This window comes from Scardinius erythrophthalmus (genome assembly GCF_964197995.2).
Source record: "Scardinius erythrophthalmus genome assembly, chromosome: 10".
NCBI classification, from domain to species: Eukaryota; Metazoa; Chordata; class Actinopteri; order Cypriniformes; family Leuciscidae; genus Scardinius; species Scardinius erythrophthalmus.
Genome location: NC_138230.1, coordinates 17,611,070 through 17,631,811, shown reverse-complemented (window position 1 = coordinate 17,631,811; position 20,742 = coordinate 17,611,070). Strand labels below are relative to the sequence as shown.

Below are 20,742 nucleotides of genomic sequence, written 5' to 3'. Positions count from 1 at the left end.
TGTCGGATTACACACTTTGCCGGTAACATATATAATAAATTCTCTATGTTCCTGTCACAGAGGTTAACAGCTCACTTGAGGTGCAAATAAAAAAAATTAAAAAAATTTAACTTAAATTTTAATATGTTCCTTATACAAAGCTGGGGGCCGTTTACACCTGGCCACTTCATGCATTTTCTTAGATCGGATACATATCCGATCGTGAAAACACCAGGTGTAAATGCCCTCCGAAACGCATTCGAGACGGATTTGAATCCGATCACTCAAACCACTTCAGGAGGTGGTCTGGGCCGCATTCCAGACGAAAATGGACAACTGTAAACGCATCTGGTTGTTGAAAGCACATATGTAAATTGTACTCCTCCCAAAAATGCTAAAAAATAAACGTGTGAGAGCGTGTTATAGGCTATATCTAATGTTATAGCCAGATATGACGACGCTACTGGAACACGCATCGCTGCAGATGAGAAGCTGAGTATCTATTCATTAAGCCAACGTGCAAACTATCGCAAATCAAAGTGAAAGTAAGTCGCAGACACTTAACACAATCATCATCATTAAAGTAGAGAAACCAATGATCTTACCGGGGTGTTGCCGCTCTCTCTTATTGCGGTCTTTGATTTTTGAAATTTTAGCTGATGATCAATAAAATGCAGCTCATATCTGTTGCTTTCAGTGGCGTGCGCTCCATTAAATCTGCATATAGCGTGGGAATTGAAGATCGGATTTAAATCGGATTTTTTTTAAATAAACCATTTCCTTTAGCTTATGTGTCATTGCAGTGTGAGATACTTTCCCACCATATGGACACATATGAAACTGATACACAATCACATTTTAGTGTGAGTTTTTTTAATTATATCTAACGCTTTCTTCTTTGTCTCGCTCTCTTCAGGTTGGCTTCATGAGCTCGGGAAGCGGTTGGAGTCTCCATACGAGGAGGACATGGGAGCGGTCAACAAAACGCTGAGCAGTGGACCGTCTTTGCGGAGCATCTACATTGCAGCGCTGTACTTCACCCTCAGCAGCCTGACCAGCGTGGGCTTTGGAAACGTCTCTGCCAACACAGACGCAGAGAAGATCTTCTCCATCTGCACCATGCTTATCGGAGGTGTGTGTGTGTCTTTGCAGAAAGGTTGAAGTTTAGGAGATATTTTTAAATCTATTTGGAGGTAGAACAAATTTGGATTATCATTAGGATCCATAAAGTGGAGGCTGTATGTCTGCTGCTTATTTAGAAACTAAAAATGAGTTTGAATACATGTTTGTGCAAGACAATAGAGAAATATTGAAAAAGGTTGTAGATATTAAGTATTAAAGTGTATATAAAATAAAGTGTATATAAAAAGATTTGTATAAAAGTGTATATTTACAGAAAGTAAATAAAAATGTCAATTAAAAACATACAATAATACACAACAAACAACAACATCAATGTCTGCATAACCACATGCGTTTACACACTGTATGTTTGTCTGTTATTAAATAGGATGATATGAGGTCACGCCAGCTGTTCGCATTCAAAATTCATGGCCTTTATTTTGTAAAATGTCACCATTTGCCATCGGGCAGTTCTGCTCCCTTCCCAATACAATAATACCCAATTACACACCCCAACATGTATGTACACATTCAGTCACCACCTGTGTATTACCAGAGATCTTAGAGAGACAAGAGCCTCTAAAATAAATAAATAGGTTGGATTTTTACAGAAATGGAAAGGATCCATGCTGATCACTTTGTCATCTACAAAATTCAATAACAAAATTTATTTTATACATTTTATAAACCTTTATTTGTTTTTTAAATCAAGCTTTATTTGTTTTATTTTATTTTATTTATCATGAACAATGGACATTAATTATTGTTTGCAAGCTGCATGATTAAAAAAAAGCCATGTTGAATTCTCAAATTTTAACAGAAAACACCATGACTTCTTAGGTCATGTAGGGCTGTAACTAATGATTATTTTGGTAATCAAGTAATCGGTCGATTATTTTGACGATTAATCTGATATTTTTGGTGGTAATAAAAATAGACCTAAGCAAAAAGACCTAAGCCTTTAAATTGACTTAAAATACATATACCAACTTCTGGCATGAAACTCTTGATGGCGCAGGCTGATAAGATAACTCATTTGGTAGTGATCACTTTGTTATCTACATAGCTTAGCTTATTGGTTGCTGTTGCATCAGCGGCCAATGAGCTGCGGCTCAACATTCAAATACTGGTAGTGTTGCTGTTCATAATCTGCACTGTGCTCTCAGAAAGCATCTGAAATCAACATTTAAGATAAGTGAACACTCTTTTACTCCATATCTTTGTTTACATTACATAGCAAACCGCTAGTTAATTTTCTAAATGAGCGGCAATCATAACAGTTTAATCTAAGCATTATGTTAATAGTAGGGCTGTCAATCGATTAAAAAATTTAATCGCGATTAATCGCATGATTGTCATGAGTTAACTCGCGATTAATCGCAATTTTTTTATTTGTTCTAAATGTCCCTTAAATTAATACTTTTCAAGTTTGTTATACTCTAATCAACATGGGCATGGATAAATATGGATGCTTTATGCAAATGTATGTTTATTATTGAAACCATAGTCAACATAGAGCATGAAGACGAGACATGTTTCAAAGGTCATAGATGTTTTTCAAAGAACTTGTTCATGTCTATTAGACATATAGAAAGAACAAAGAAATACCAGGTTCCCATTACTTCTCTTTCTTTGCACTGAGCAATTCACTAACACAAACATGTTTAGATTTTTGCATGACAGGGCAGCTCTTCTGAAAATGCTAAATGTACATTTACTATTTATTATTACATTAGTGTGTCTCTCTATGCCCATTTTGATGAAGCTAAATTCTCAATAAAACTGTTTTCTTTGGTATATTTTACGGTTTCTGTTGTCAAACAACGGAATGAATATGAAATAGTGACTGAAACGCGACCCATTAAGACATAACCAGCTCTCAGCGCGCGCGCGAGAGAGAGGGAGAGAGAGAGAGAGAGAGAGAGAGAGAGAGAGAGAGAGAGAGAGAGAGGGGTGCGCGCGTGCTGGGAGAGCAGTACCGACCGGCGGTACCGGTAGATTCTCAGAAACTAAATATGGTTTGGGCGCTTTTTTGAAGGGAAAAAAAATCGCTAAAGGGGTCTGCAGTGTCGCTAAGTTGGCAACACTGTGTATCTCCATTTCTCCAACTAGGGGTTGGGCCACGGGTCAAACAGAAAATACGCGCTGCTTTAATCGCGCGTTAAAAAAATTAGTGCCGTTAATATGATTTTGCGTTAACGCGTTATTAACGCGCTAACTTTGACAGCCCTAGTTAATAGTCTTGTGGAGTGATTTACTAAGCATATAAGCTGCAGCGTTTACGCAATTGTGTTTATGCCGCAGCAAGTGGTCTGTTGTATTTAATTGCTGTGAGGATATGCTGTCTAAGCTACATATATAAGAAAAGGTTAAAGTGAAACAAGTATTCGCGCTTTCAACAGAGTTACCACATTTAGCTGCATACTCTAATGACGCGTTCATTTATTTCCAAGGGCAATATTTTCTTTTTCTATGCTTAATGTGAGCAGTTGATTTCAGCTGCACACAGCATCAAACCACGCTCTGTCTTTAGCATCTCAATCTTATACTCTTATCGATGAGTGAAAAGCGGTTATGTCAATGATACACCAAATTATTTACTGGGTTTTTATCTCGATCAGCTTGCAACGTAAATCTGTTTTTAATGACAACATGTATTGTGCATTTCTATAGCTATGCCATTCAGTGTGGAAGCCCAGGCACACATAGCATGTCTTACATGCTCACAGAAATGTCTGTGAATGTATTGGCAGTAGCAAGTCTCAGTACTTGCTCTGCAGCAGCAGTGTAGTAGATATATTTTGCCAAGACCAAATACATTAACAATGCCATATCCATTATCATGTCAATTAGGGGTCGACCGATTATCGGCGCCGATATTAAGCATTTTTGTTGTTATCGGTATCGGCCATTTTCAAAACCGATTTGAAAGAACAATTTGTTACAATAACAATTTTATTTTGAAATGCGCGATCTGGCACTGATCCAACCACCTCAGTCAGAGCGCACCGCTCTGTGGCCTTGACTAATCCCCACCCAACGACCATCTGATTTGTTTGAGTCACGAGTCCGGCCAATCAATATGGCTGGCGCGGCTGGAAAATGTTCCGCTCTCACACTGAAAGCACTTGCTAACAGGAACTGCTTCAGTGATTATCACACATCAGTTATCTCTCGAAGGTAAGAAAGCAGATGATTGCAAAATAATTTGTCATACAGATTCAGAATTACCATTATGCCATTTTGAAGAGCTGAAAGGGCATCAAGCGCAAGCTCTGACGCCCTGACGCGACGCGAACTCCCTATTCCTGATTTAGTAATCTCCGACTCCGCGCTCTCTCATTTGACGAATAACGTTAGTTGTCAATCATCTCACATTGCACGTTTCTGGATGACGCTGTCCTGTATACTTCCTAGTTTGTATCGCCGTGATAAACAGTCAAACAAACATTTCACACATCAAAAATAAAGAAAAAAAACACACACTATTACAATATGGTTTGTGTGTGATTTTAAATGCAATTCTGGGTATACTCATATGAATAATGTTCACATTATGCATGCAAAAGCAGATGTAGCGATTAGCTGCAAATAAAATGCTAAATATACATATGTATATATACACATACGTACATACATATATATGTATGTGTGTGTCTGTGTGTATATGTGTGTGTGTGCTTTTTTAGTTAATCCATTGATGTGCATTAGACTATTAATTGAATAGTCACCTCTATTATTTGGATGCTCCCAGCACTTTTTATGTTTGTTGTTATTATTAATATTAATGTAGTTATTATGAACAGTTCTCAGAATTAAAGATATGTTGAAATAATTTAAAGAGAGTCTTTGTCAGAGGCCTTTTTATTCTTAATTTTGACATTAATTTTCATTTTTATACTAGACACATATCGGTTCACAATATCGGTTATCGGTCTACTTGATCTGTAATAATCGGTATCGGCATCGGCCCTGAAAAATGCATATCGGTCGATCCCTAATGTCAATCATTCGAGAGTTGTCATGACAGAAATGTAATGAGGTAAAAATATTTGGTTCAAACAAAATATCAAAAGCAAGTAATCATATGATTTTATAGAACAACACTGTTAAAATACATAATATACATAATCTACACAATAATCGTATGTACATTGTGTATTGTAACAATGCCTGCAGAGGGTGGCAACGGTCTGATGATTGTTGTTGTTATATGTCGCATACAACTTGATCAAATCCTTGTTTAATATCGGCCAAACAACATTAAGTTCAAATGTTCACTTCGTAATTTGTAATTTAAATTGGCCACTTCTTTGCGATATAAATGCTACAGCCACCATAATGTTTTGAACAGGAATATGTGGACATTAAAACATGCAAACTCAGAGTGAGGGTTTAAACTTCTACTTTGAAATCGCGATGAACAACAGTTTGCATATTTAGAAACATATTGGCGTAGGTTTTTAAAAATGGCGCACATTGCGTTCCCAGATGAACGTTATAAGCCACCCAAACTCACAGCATATGCAGAGATGATGTTTAAGACGAGCTCCGTGCACGTAAATGATAACAGTTCATGTTAAGCAGTACTGTGAACGGAGCGGCTCTGAGACGCACGTAACATACACGCATGTAAATAATTAAAGCGCATATACAGTGGCGTAATTTTGTTTTAAAAAGTGGGCGGGCAATGTTTAAAATATTCCAAGTGACTACAGTGGCTCAACCATAAGTTTATCAAGCGACGAGAATACGTTTTGTGCGCAAAACCCCCCAAAAATAACGACTTTATTCAACTATTCATTTTCTTCTGTGTGGGCCTCTGACGTGAGTTCACGTAGTGTAACAGCGCAGCGCAGCGCAACGTCAGAATGTTACATACGTTCTGAGAGCCTACGACTACATTCTGACTATTTTAAATATTGTCTTTAATAACTTTCTGGGCCGGCAAGTTTCAATAACATAGAAGCCTATGGAGGAGTGAGACAGCTCTCAGATCTAATCAAAAATATCTTAATTTGCATTCCGAAGATGAACGAAAGTCTTACAGGGTTTGAACAACATGAGGGTGAGTAATTACTGACAGAATTTTCATTTTTGGGTGAACTATCCCTTTAAATCTTCAGCACATATGTTTACTTAACTGAATCGCAGCCTTTGTGAATTCACAATAGCACTATTCTATAGTATGGTTTTTAAATGGTTTTAATACATCGTGCAGCCTTAGAAAACGGTCTAATAATGTGGTTCATGGATTCTCGTCCGTGGAGCGCGCCACTTCCGGTATTTACTTGAAATTTACTTGGTATTACTCGACAAATTGCAATCGAGGATTTTATTTAAAAAAAAGGTTACTCTAATTTAACCTAGGAATCATGACAGCCCTACATTCAAGTTTTGTGTACATTCATGCATATGTGTGTCATTGTGTTTTTGGCAGCATTGATGCATGCTCTGGTCTTCGGTAACGTGACGGCCATAATCCAACGCATGTACTCGCGCTGGTCCTCTTACCACACGCGCACTAAAGACCTGAAGGACTTCATCCGTGTACACCACCTTCCCCAGAGCCTCAAACAGCGAATGCTGGAGTACTTCCAGACCACCTGGTCTGTCAACAACGGCATCGACTCCAACGAGGTAAGCCCCACGCTTCAGAGCGTATTACACAGCAGAACTGAATCATTTGACGATGCGGAATTCCTTGCAGCTGGGCTGTGCAAGACGAGCCAACTTTACCAAGAATACAATGCGTTTCCCTACTGCACTCCAGTGTTTCATCCAGTGTAACACTGTTACAGAACATTAAACTTTTAAAGTCTCCTCTTCAGGGTTTTATTAACTTTTTATTATTAATCTATTGTTTTCACATCATGAAATCACTTTCTGCCTGCTAATAAATAACAGAAATAAAAAATTATAAATTATCTGATAGACCTAACATTTTTTTTAACCAATATTCACACGTTAATTGGTTATCTGGTCTTTGACATAAATGGCATCTTTGGTTTAATGTATTGGATAGATAAACTTTTAAAATAACAGATATTCATTATCTAGATAGAAATGTGTAGCTTAACAGTTAGCCTGAGGTAAAGATGATGATGATGATGACAATAATAATATTTTTGTTTTTGTTGAATTGTATTATTAATGTTTTTTATTAATATTAAAACAGCTCTTCTTAAAAATTATAAATTTAAATATATAAATTATTGTTGTTCATGATGATTATTTTATTGTTAGAGTCTTTATATGTCAAGTCAATTATAAATAATGTCAATTATAAATAATTATAGGTAAGCCGATAGACTGATAGACCAATATAATACTGGTCAAGTCAAGTCAAGTCAAGTCAAGTTTATTTATATAGCGCTTTTCACAACACAGGTTGTATCAAAGCAGCTTCACAGTAATAGATTAGAACAATACATCGATGTTTGTTTCTAGTGGAACGTCTACGTTCGGTAATGCTGATCAATAGTATCGTTGATTGATTAATTCAATTAAATATCCCCAAATATCCCCAACTGAGCAAGCCAAAGGCAACAGTGGCAAGGAACCGAAAAACTCCATCAGGTGACCTAATGGAGAAAAAAAAAACCTTGGGAGAACCCGGGCTCAGTCGGGGGCCAGTTCTCCTCTGGCGTTTATGAACTAGAGGTCGGATTTAACTGTAGGATTAAAAGTATTATATGAATGCCTGGCTGAAGAGATGCGTCTTTAATCTAGTTTTAAACTGGGAGAGTGAGTCTGAGCAACGAACAGTATCCGGAAGACTATTCCAGAGTTTTGGTGCTAAATGTGAAAATGCTCTCCCTCCTTTGGTGGATCTGGATATCCTAGGTATGACCAAAAGCCTCGAATTTAGTGATCTTAAAGAGCGCGATGGATTATAGGGCGATAGAAGATCGGTTAAATAGACTGGAGCTAAGCCGTTTAGGGCTTTATAAGTCAGTAGCAATACCTTGTAATTAATACGGGACTTTATAGGTAACCAATGTAGGGATGATAAAATCGGTGTTATATGATCATATTTTCTTGATCTAGTTAGAACTCTAGCGGCGGCATTTTGGACTAACTGTAGCTTGTTTATTAAGGATGCAGGACAACCGGCTAATAACGCATTACAGTAATCTAGTCTCGAGGTCATGAATGCATGAACTAACTTTTCTGCGTCAGAAACTGATAGCATATTACGTAGCTTAGCAATGTTTCTAAGGTGGAAAAAGGCTGTTCTTGTAACATATGAAATATGATTTTCAAAAGACAGGTTGCAGTCTAATATAACACCCAGGTCTTTTACTGTAGAGGATGAAGTAACAGGACATCCTACTATGTTAAAGTTGTATTGTGAGAGGTTTTGTGGGTGGTTTTTTGAACCGATAAGTAGTACCTCTGTCTTGTCTGGATTTAATAAAAGAAAATTATGCGTCATCCAATCTTTTATATCTTTAACACACTCTGTCAATTTGGATAATTTAGCGTTTTCATCTGGCCGTGATGAAATATAGATTTGAGTGTCATCAGCATAACAATGGAAACTAATTCCATGTTTCCTTATAATATTTCCAAGTGGCAGCATATATATTGAGAATAATAGAGGGCCTAACACAGATCCCTGCGGCACTCCATAGTTTACTGGAGTTATGATAGATTTTTCTCCATTTAAATAAACAAAATGGTAGCGGTCAGATAAATACGATCTAAACCAGCTTAATGCTTGTCCTTGAACACCAGTATAATTTTGTAGTCGATCTAAGAGTATTGTATGATCTATAGTATCGAACGCAGCACTAAGATCAAGTAAAACTAATATTGAGATACAGCCTTGGTCAGAAGCTAAAAGTAAATCATTTGTGATTTTAACGAGCGCAGTTTCAGTGCTATGATGCGGCCTGAATCCAGACTGAAACTTTTCATAGGTGTCATTTTCTTGTAAGAAAGAGCCCAGTTGAGCGGACACAACTTTTTCTAGTATTTTAGACATAAAAGGTAGATTTGAAATGGGTCTATAATTTACTAGATTATTCGGATCTAATTGTGGTTTCTTAATGAGAGGTTTTATAACTGCCAATTTAAATGTTCTTGGAACATGACCTAAAGATAAAGACGAGTTAATAATATTGAGGAGAGGCTCTTCCACTACAGGTAACACTTCTTTCAATAGTTTAGTTGGTATGGGATCTAATAAACATGTTGTTGTTTTAGAGGAAATGATAAATTTATTTAACTCTTTTTGTTCTATAGTTGAAAAGCACTGTAATTGTTCTTGCGGCGTGATAATTGAGGCTGAATTATAAGGCGCGATTGAGGATTGAACGTTTACAATTGTGGTTCTGATGTTTTCTATTTTCTCAGTGAAGAACTTCATGAAATCATTACTACTAAACTGTAATGGAATACTTTGTTCAGGAGACATCTGTTTATTTGTTAGTCTCGCCACGGTGTTAAATAAGAACTTAGGATTGTTATGGTTGTTTTCTATTAGTTTGCGTAGATGCTCAGCCCTGGCCGCTTTTAGGGCCTTTTTATAACGTGACATACTGTCTTTCCATGCGATTCTAAAGACCTCTAAGTTGGTTTGTTTCCATTTACGCTCTAAATTACGGGTTTCTCTCTTTAGAACACGCGTAGTACTGTTGTACCATGGTGCTTTACTTTTCTCTCTGACCTTTTTTAATCTAATGGGCGCAACAATATCCAATGATCCAGAGAGAATGGTGCTCATAGTGCTAGTTAATTCCTCAAGTTCATCTGTTTGTTTGGGTTCACTGAGCAGCTGAGACAGATCCGATAAGCTGTTTGAAAAATTATCTATGGTGGATGGAAGGATTGTTCTGCCTAATCGATAACGCGGCGCAGCATGATATATTACAGGAGTACGTAATATGCAAGTTACCATGTAATGGTCAGTGACATCGTCACTTTGTGGAATGATATCTATATCGGTTGGATCGGTTCCATGTGATATAATTAAATCGAGTGTATGATTAAATCGATGAGTCGGTCCGGTAATGTTTTGCTTGACCCCAAAGGAGTTTAATAAATCAGTAAACGCAGCCCCTAACGCATCATTTTGATTATCTACATGGATATTAAAGTCTCCAACAATTAATGCTTTATCGAAGTTAACAAATAGGTCTGAGAGAAAATCTGCAAACTCTCTTAGGAAATCAGCGTAAGGCCCAGGCGGTCTATATACGGTAGCCAAGGCTAGAGATAATAGGGATGTTTTTCTATCATCTAAGAGCGTAACATTTAGTACAAGTACTTCAAATGAAATAAACTTATAACCCGTTTTCTGAGTAACATTGAGAAAATCTCTATAGATTGTTGCAACACCGCCGCCACGACCATTCAGACGGGGCTCATGCTTATAGAAGTATCCAGGAGGAGTAGACTCATTTAAACCAAAATAATCATTTGGTTTAAGCCAGGTTTCAGTAAGGCAAAGTACATCGAAGCTATTATCTGTGACTATTTCATTTACAATAACTGCCTTAGGTGTGAGTGATCTAATGTTTAGAAGACCTAGCTTTAAAAATTGTTTTTGATTACCAATAGCAACATTTTCTGGTTTAATAACAATTAGATTTTTTCTAGATCCTGCAGTAGATTTATGATTTGATCTCACTAAACGAGGAATAGACACAGTTTCTATGCAATGTTCTACACTATTTATATCAGTTAAATTGGTGCAGCAGAGACTATGATATGGACTTTTGTTTACTAGTCAAAAGGTATTTAACATTTTGGAGATGTTATCTGACAGAAGATCCGATCCGAATCTGTTTGGGTGTAAGCCATCAGCACGGTAAAGCCTAGGACGCTCCCAAAACAGATTCCAATTATTTACAAAGAGAAGTTTCTGCTCATTGCACCATGACATTAACCATTCATTAAGCGCAAATAATCTACTAAACTTTTCATGACCTAGTCGGTACGTGGGAAGCGGTCCTGACACAATAATCGTTATATCAGGCGATGTGCTGCGTACCGTATCGATCAGATTCCTGAAGTCTTTCTTCAAAACTTCCGTCTGGCGCAGTCTGATGTCGGCCCCTCCCGCGTGCAGGACAACGGTTCCGACGCGCTCGTTCAGAATCTCGGGAACGTGAGCAGCGACTTCGGAAACACGAGCACCAGGAAAGCAGTGACTATGCACCTTACTTTTATTTAACGTAACGTGTACGTGTCGAACGATGGAATCGCCGATGATCACAGCATCGCGTTCTGTTTCGCGAAGAGGGGAGAAGCGGTTTTGTGTGGATATCTCGAAAACCGGGAGGGTCGGAGAGAGTTTTCTTGGTCTAGACCTGACTCGCGACTTCCGCTGCGGAAAAATCCAGGCTTCGTGATGGCATGTTGGAGCCGGAGTGAACGAGACCATGGCTGATCGCGACCTCGACGTTCGGGACCGATGTTGAGGAACGCACGGAGTAGACGAGGTCGGAGTCAGCGGGTTAGTAACATTAATCTCTGATTTGTGTGCCTCGGCGCGCGATGTTTCGAGAGCCAAACGCCGGTCTATCAGCTCGGCTTTTCTTACTAAAAGGTCGTGGATCTGTTTCTCAACAGCTTCCAGCTCAGACTGCACCGCGTGCAGCTCAAATGTGTCCTCACCTGCACCAAAAGGTAGACTACTTACATTTGATATATTCGCCATTTTAACAGATGGACAGTAAGTTAAGTTAGCAACGACGCTACCAGTGGTGCTATCAATATTAATACTAATTTATGGCTTAAGTCTTGGATATAATCCGTCTTTTCAGTGGTACGGGTGTAGAGTAGACGCACGATAGGTGAAAAATGTTTGTTTGTAACTTAAATGAGTGCGGAGAAGACGCGTTCAGCCGTGATCCACGGACGTAACCTATAAGAGTATCCAGCGTTGGATCACAAGGCTTGAGACGCGTCTGCTCAACAATCCGCGTTATAACTATGAGGTGAGGAAAAGTAGAAAATGTTCGTTGTAAGTGAGTTTAAAGAGAAATCAAGAATTATAAATCAATCGATGGAGCTCCAAAGACAACAACGCGCTCAGACGCGACGCATGCGCATTCGAAACAGAATACTGGTCAATCGTCTACTCCGATTGACCAGTATTCAAACAGTATTTGGTTATCAGTTCTTAAATATTAGGTAATCAATAAATGCCATAATTTGATTATTGTATTGTTTAGATAATTATTTAACTTATAAATTAAATTAATTAATTACATCATGAAAAACGTGTAGTCTGAAATAAAGATGATGATGATGATAAAAATAAATCTTTCTTATTTTTCTTTTTCTTTTTGTTCATTATTAATATTATATCATATTTACTCTCTATCAGTATTTCATAAAAAATAATAATGACTAATCTCTAATTACCATATTCACATACCATTGTATTTACATGGTACACTAACATGAAAGAAAACCATGGTGTACTGTAAGTTTTTTATGGTGTACTGTAAGTGATGTACTATTAATGAAGTAACATACTAAAGCCAAGAGCAAAGGAACAGCTAAGGCAAGTATAATTTAAATAGACAGTTGGACACTTGAGGAGGGGACAACTGCATGCGCTCCGTCCTTGAGCCCGGGACTTTATTCCAGAGTCCAGAGAGAAAGTGGGAAAAATGAGATGAAATCCAAACACCTTGCTAAATCACAGATTTATGAATAATAGATGGTGAGGCTGATGGCCGGAGAGCAGGAGACAGAGAGCGAGAGAAAAAGAGGGATGTGTGTGCTGTGAGTGAAGGGGAGAGTGACAGATGCCATTCAGTCAGGCTGAAGGATGGTTGCATGTATGGATGGATGAGCAGAGCAGATGAAGGGTGGCAGAGGGCAGGAATGAGGCATGGCCGGAATACTTTCAGGGTGGAAACTTGTGAAGGCGGCATGCTTAATGATTTTAATGGCAGTTTAATTCATGTAATGTGCTGTTACGCAACTTCACATAAAAAAACACAATATTTATTTTCCTTACAATGTAAGTAACTGTTAACCACACCTTTCTTTTTTTTATTTTCCTTTTCCTTTTTTCCTTTTCTCTTTTTATTCTCTTTCTTTATTCTTTTTTGCTTGTTCTGTTTCTTATCCCTTTCTCTTTTTTCTCTTCTTCCAATACACTCCCCAGCTCTTGAGAGACTTTCCAGATGAGTTGCGTTCGGACATCGCAATGCATCTGAACAAAGAGATCCTAGAGCTTTCCGTCTTCTCCTCTCTGAGTCGTGGGTGTCTCCGCTCTCTCTCCTTGCACATAAAGACGACGTTTTGCGCACCGGGCGAGTATCTTCTTCGGCAGGGAGATGCTCTACAGGCCCTTTTCTTTGTCTGCTCTGGCTCCATGGAGGTGCTAAAGGACAGCATGGTGTTAGCCATCCTCGGTCAGTTTACACAAACCCACCAATTACACAGCGAAGCTCAAAATGTTCAATGTAGTTTAGCATGAAGGGAAAAATGACTGCCTCTCATTAAGTGAAGACTTCAGAGCCCATGTGCAGGCCCGCATTAAGAACACATAGGGCCCTGGGGCTATAGCCAACCCAAGGGCCCCCTTCATAGTAGCCTATCTTGGTGCCACAATGTTTTCTACCGCAGAAATAATTAGTATAGATATATTAGTTGAAAAGTTATATCATTAACACAGAGATATAATGTATTGTATCTCTATATATAATGTGAAAATATTCCAGGCTACAACACATTAAAAGCATACATGCATTAAAACCAAATATGAGGTCAAAGCAAACAGGTTTCTAGAAACAGCAACAACTTTTGCGCATATGACTGCCTTGCCTTGAGGAGTTTACTTTAATTAGGTTTATCATTAGAATGTCTTCTTTCTGACCCTAGAAGAGGAGATTCATCAGGGCTGGACTGGGGCTCAAATTCAGCCCATCCGGCCCAAACGTTTCCCCATTAATGTTTTGCTAAGCCCTTTAAATTGGAATAAACAAATAAATGAATGAATAAATAAAGAACAGAAACAAATAATTCTAAATATTTTTTAATATACTGCAAACGTGTTTAACAATATTAATATTGCATTATAGTGCAAGGCTCTTAATTACTGAATTCATATTTTAAAGTTAAAGTTTATTAGAACTGAACATACTGTATCTACACAGAAGAAAATGTTATAGCTTTTTCTTAATTCATCCAGGCTAAAAAGCTCTTGAATTCTCCTTTGTTGCCCTAATGAAAAGTTACCGTAGTTATTGCTTGGAATCCAGAGTTTCACTGTAAGATCAAGACACAGGCAAAAAAGAAAAGCTCCTCATTACCATGGTTTTATGGTTTTAATATAACAACAACAACAATAATAATATTGCTAATAATAACTATGGTATTTGTAATGAAAAACATCTTAATCACTATAAAACAACCTCTAAAAAAGTTACCTTTTTTGGCCTTATATTACCCAATATTTAAAGGTGCATTGCAACATTTCATGTAAAAAATACCCGTTTGTTAATACATGCTTAAAAAATTGCCTGATGGGCTGAATGAGCCCTTCTCTGATCACTGCGATTGCCTCTATAATCCTGTACAGTAAAATAAATAAGAGGGATTCGGGACGGAATTTGAGACTGGGTGTGACGTCATGAGCGTGCACACCTCTGGTTGCAGTTTCGCTTGTCGCCAGAGGGGGTATAGTTCTGCAAAAACTCAGAGGCTTGCGCAATGCACCTTTAACGTAAGGCTAATAATAGTAATATTAACAATAAATACCATAATGTCATATTTCTACAGCTTTAGTAATTGCATGGTATTTTTTTATAGTGGTGGCTCTGTGTGTATAAAGTGTTGAAGGTATGACGTACATTTGTAGGCCAAAACGCAGAAACTAGTTAGTATTTTAGCACTTCCGGTTCCATTGTCCCGAAGTCAGTGGGTTTTTTTAATAGGTTTTTGGTTAAATGATAATCAAGATACTTGCACGTTTTATTCTACGAGATAAAATATATATTTTTAAGCTGTTATGTGTCTTGAAAAAGTTGGTGGCTAAATGGGACTACAGAGACTGTCTGGGACATTAAACATTATCACGCTGAACAGATAAACTCAGTTCGCTTTTACAGCCTCGTTATGCTTATAATTGTGCTCTTATAAACTATTCTAACTCAAACTTTCTGGGAAAATGTTTTTAGATCAAAACTGAAAGTTGCCGGAAGCCTAGTGATGGTAATGTTGAATTTGTGGGACCGTGGTGTAGTTCGTTTATAGCCTACCTTTAGCTTTTTACTTCTGGCGACTGTATTTAGGCTTCAAAATTAAGTATCATAAACTTTTGTTGATCACAGAGCTTGTTTTTTTGCAATAATCCAAAAGCCTATGGAAAAATCCTACTGTGTTTCATCACTTGGCTTTTGGTCTTTGTTTCCTAGGTGCTCCACTAAATAACAGCGTTTAATATGCAGGGGCATGATGGGGTATTGTTGATCGACCCACTGGAAAAAGTTTTGGTGCTCCCGATGGCCAGTCAATCTACTCCACAGCCAATCATGGGCCCCCTCCTATAGCTCGGGCCCTGTGGCTTCAGCCCCGCCTAGCCCTATTGTTAATGCGGCCCTGCCCATGTGTTCATACAGTCGCCAACAAAAACTGCTCTCTGTGATTGGTCTCTCTCTCTGTGAGGCTTCACACACACAGCAGGCTCATAGGACAGTGGAACTAATGTGTGAAAAAATAAAATCCTCATCATCCTGTTAGGTCCTGTCTGTGTGTGTGTGTGTGTGTGTGTGTGTTAATATCACCTTATGAGTTCTGACAGGAAAAGAACACACACTATCTTTCTCATCTTTACCTCACACTCTCTCTCCACCCTGCTGACAAAGGAAGGTCTCTCTGACATTGAGTTCTCAAAAAGGTTCTGTTTTTTTTGTGTTTACATGCGTGTGTGTGCTTTTTATACAGTATGTTTCTGTGCTGCTAATAGAGCTGTTTGTAGTCCCACAGTGCTAAAGTGCTCAACAAATTAGCATTTTAGAGCCACGATTTCCCTTGGTAGTTTCTAATGGGTTTTAAGAATTGTGGTTTTCGATTTGTGTGTAAAATACAGTCTCTGGTTAACACAATACTTGAAGACAATTTTATGTTTTTGTTCTATTAAATACATTCCTCATAGAACCCATGCTGGATTAGCTTGCCACTTTAGCCTACATATTGACACACTGAGTGAACACTCCTGTAATTCCTCCTGACAAAATATTCACGTGTTTTTGCATCCTCCTCTTTGTTCATGTGCTCCTGTGTGACACGTCCAGGTAAAGGCGACTTGATTGGTGCCAACATGTCAGTTGATGACCGCGTCATAAAGACAAACGCTGACGTGAAGGCACTGACGTACTGTGACCTGCAGTGCATCAATCTAAGGGGTCTGTATGAGGTGCTTGACCTGTATCCTGAATACTCCCATCGTTTTGTGCAGGACATCACGCACGACCTCACCTATAACCTGAGAGAGGGACAAGAGAGCCACGTAAGACATCACATGACCACTTTGTTGTTATACAAAAAATTTTTTTAACTGATTCATTCATTTATTTTTTCCGGTTGCCTAAACCCTTAATTAATCTTTGTAGTAGTTAAAGGCTGACCTGATCCTCACCTGATTGAGTTTTTTTATTTCACGGACCCAAGATTTATAGACAGACAGACAGACTGATTGATTGCTTGTTTATGTGTGTTTGAATGTACACCCCAAAAAGTTTGGGGTGAGTTCAAGATTTTAATGGGGTAAGTTAAAGAAATTGTATACAAAATTACAGTAAAAACAGTAATATTGTGAAATATTTATCCCTTTAATTATTTATTCCTGTAATGGCAAAGCTGAATTTTCAGCATCATTAATCCAGTCTTCAGTGTTACTCATATTTCTTATTATTATCAATGTTAAAAACAATTGTGCTGCTTATTATTTAGTGGGAAACTTGATATTTTTTCAGGATTCTTTGATGAACAGAAAGCTCAAAAGAACAGCTTTTACTTGAAATCGAAATCTTTTGTAACATTATAATTGTCTTTATTGTCACTTTGGATCAATTTAATGTATTCTTGCTGAATACACTATTCATTTCTTAAGAAAAAATCTTACTGACCACAAACTTTTGAATGGTAGTGTATGCTGTTGACATATAGTCATATGTGTCATTTTCCAGGTCAAATCCAGGATGTCCAGTAAGTCCATGGACACACAGGTGTGTCTTCTCCTAAGCTGTCAGTCATTCCACACTTATCCACTAACAGTGCTGTGTTGACTATAATAGCTTGGGGCTCATTTCCCTAACAATGATCTACCTCCCGCCTCATTTGCCTAATGAGGGAAGCTAAAAACACTACAGCTCTGAAACAGCAGGGAGAGAGAACGAAAAATTGATGATGATCATCTTCCCCATTCCCTGTCCTTCCATGCCTGAAGCAGTAATCAGGGAGGGAGCGGTGCTAGAGGAAGGGGAACAGCGCGTTTTGGGGCGAGGGAGGGGTAAAAGGAGGGAGGGGTAGGGGGGTTATTGAAGTGCCGGATGACTGACTGCTTTAGGAAACTGCCGCTCTTTCAATTACAGTGTGAGGGAGCCTCAATTATTCAACAGGGAAAATGACCAAATTATTATACGAAAAGTGTAATTAATCAGATATATATAGAACAAGAGAGGGAGCGCAAGATTAAAAGAGATATAGATGGGGAATACCCCTCACGTTTATTCCTTCTCTTTGCTGTGTTTTACCTCTTGACTTTTCCGACACCTTTCAGTGGACTGACATTTAAAGTGTTCTATAAATGGAGATTGTTATTTCCAGCCAACGTTGTTGCAGTTTCACTGTGTAATTGGCAATGCGTGTAAGAACCGTGAGGTGTAAAGCACAGCAAAACCCATTACAATGACTATTATTGTGCAGATTCAATCAAGCCTTTAGGGTTCGTTCTATGACATAATCACTCCAAGATCATTATATTATCAAAGGCCAGCTGTTCTAAATGCGTTAAGGTCAAGTCTTCCCGGTTTATTACTAGCAAGCAAGGTCAAAGTTCAAGTTATAAGACCACTACCATTACATGAGTTTTACCTAAGGACATTCACTTTGATGTGTTTCTGCTGTTTCATAGCTTTGTCTAATTGGTCCTTGAGGGAAAGTGTGTAGTTTGTTTTAGGAGTGTGTGCGCGTGCGTGTGTGTGTGTGCGTGTGTGCGTGTGTGTGTGTGCGTGTGTGCGTATGTGTGTGCCCCAATAGTACCCACATTGAAGTCCATATTGAGAATCACATCTGTTTACTTGTCCATTCTCTGACATTCTCTAAGCAGTGCGCTGCACTTAAGCTTACTGATTTTTAGTGCATTGTTCATGTATTTTATACGATTTTCTTTTTATTTGTTTTGGGCTTTAATTTTTATGTATTTATTTTCTTACTATTTTTTTTATTCATCAATTAATATAATCTTGCCGATTTATATTCAGTGATCATAAAATATGACTGTTAATACTGACCTTTTTTGTGACTCAGCTGTAGCCAATAATCAATTTAAGATATATTTAATAGTAATAATGATACTACATTATGCTTATAATGATTCCAATTTATAATAATAATAATAATATTTTAATATTTCGAATAAATGCTGTTCTTTTGAACTTATTCATTAAATCATCTTGAAAAATATATCATAGTTTCCACAAATATTAAAGGTATAGTCCACCCAAAAATGAAAATTAGCCCATGATTCACTCACCCTTAAGTCATCCTAGGTGTATATGACATTCTTCTTTCAGATGAATACAATCAGAGTTATATTAAAAAACAAATGCATGGCTTCACTTCAGAAGGCCTTTATTAACCCCCTGGAGTAAAAGTGGAGCACTTTTATCATGGATGGATGCACTTTTTTGGGCTTCACATTTTTTCCAGCCATTCACTCCCATTATAAAGCTTGGAAGAGCCAGGACATTTTTTAATGTAACTCTGATTGTATTAGTCTAAAAGAAGAATGTCATATACACCTAGGAGGACTTGAGGGTGACTAAATCATGGACTAATTTTCATTTTTGGGTGAACTAACCCTTTAATGCAATGCTAATCAACATAGCTTGTATTATAGATAGAATTTAATAAAATAATATATTCTCACTCTGTGTTAAGAAGCAACATGAAACCACAGAAGTAATTTAAAACAATACTGACATGTATTGTGATTTTGGAGCAAAACATGATATTAAAGGGTACATAACATGCACAGTTTCACCTAATCTCATGTTAATCTTGAGTACCTATAGAGTAGTAGTGCATCCTTAATATCTCCAAAAAGTGTTTAGTTTTATTATAATTTTAAAAGAAAAAACAGCTTTCCGATTCTCTCCGGGAAAAGCCGAGCTCCTGGAGGCGGAGCTATAGAGTCAAGCGGTAGTGTTTGATTTCCAGCAAAAGACAGAAATCTGATCCAGTTGTACTTACATGACTGGGGTCTTTTATCACTGGGACCGCTCCACATTTTAATAGCAAACGATTTGCAAATCCAGCGTCGACCTGGGCCTTGTTAATAAAACATTCGTCACTGAAATGACCAGAACACACAACCGCACTTCCTACACTCCGTTGCTGCCCCGGAAAAACAAACTGCATCCACTGTTCCTGTAACACTGGGTTCTTTGGAAAGCTGAACACGGTAAGCTTTCCCTCACATCCAAATACACACTTTTTTGGAGACATTCTTGAACAAATCCTATGCAGCGCTGGCGCCGATGATTTCCTGTTGAAGCGCGTTGATGTGCGCGGTCTCGCTCTCCTCTAGTCGACGTGTGCGCGGGCGCGCTTTTCCGAGAAAAATGCTCATATAAGGAGTTCCACTCTGATCTACGTCATTAGATCCACGATCGAAAAAAAAACAGCCGAAACTTGCACCAACCCGGAAGTAAGATTTTCGGCACAGAAATTCTCCGTTATTCATCCAAAATATTTTTTTTAAACTTTGCCCATGTTTAGCATGAGAATCCATCTCTTTAACACTGTAAACAACTCTGAATACATGAAACACCATTGTACCCCCCCTTTAAGCTCATAAATTGTGGTGTTTGACGGTATGCTAAGCAAACATATTAGCTTTCCCTGTTGTCAATTACTAATTACTAAAATTAATTTTACTAATTACTAATTTTAGAATTTAAAATGACTAATTTTGAAAAGTAAGTCCAGGTAAGATCATTTGAATGTTTTCATTTTAATCATTTCATAATTGAAAGCAATGTTAAGTGAGAGGTCTGATAAAAAAAGAGGGATTTACAACAGTATGAATAAAAAAGTGCCTGTAAAAAATGTTTTTAAAAATAATAGGGTGATGGTTAACATGTTAAATTAAATTCTCTTTTTTTTTTTTTTTGTTCTACCAAAAATGTGCTGGGAGCCCACTGTTGCTATAGTAACAAACTACAATTTTACATGCATCTGATTGACAGATAAATCATGCAATCTTATTTCACTGCTGTTGAGGTTTTTTCAGCTTTGTACAAAGTTTGCTTTGTACATTTAGTTTAACCAGAGCCCGTCTACGGAGAGCCTTGGCACTTCCTATTAGCCCCATTGTATCGATCTTGGTTGCAGTTCCATTAGAATTCCACTGGAGGTGATCTTGGGCGAGTGCAGACTGAATGG

General features: G+C 37.8%; 1 protein-coding gene across 1 annotated transcript in view; it reads left to right on the top strand.

Moving 5' to 3' along the window:
• The window catches only part of kcnh8 (potassium voltage-gated channel, subfamily H (eag-related), member 8), a gene marked incomplete at both ends in the record, with an annotated part of 80,597 nt that overhangs the window by 43,322 nt on the left and 16,533 nt on the right, over window positions 1-20,742 (top strand). Inside the window, 5 exons of the mRNA XM_081376529.1 lie at window positions 896-1,111; window positions 6,542-6,741; window positions 13,235-13,484; window positions 16,368-16,582; window positions 17,262-17,300. Of these exons, the coding sequence (XP_081232655.1) occupies window positions 896-1,111; window positions 6,542-6,741; window positions 13,235-13,484; window positions 16,368-16,582; window positions 17,262-17,300 (920 nt within the window). The remainder of the gene's footprint in view (window positions 1-895; window positions 1,112-6,541; window positions 6,742-13,234; window positions 13,485-16,367; window positions 16,583-17,261; window positions 17,301-20,742) is intronic.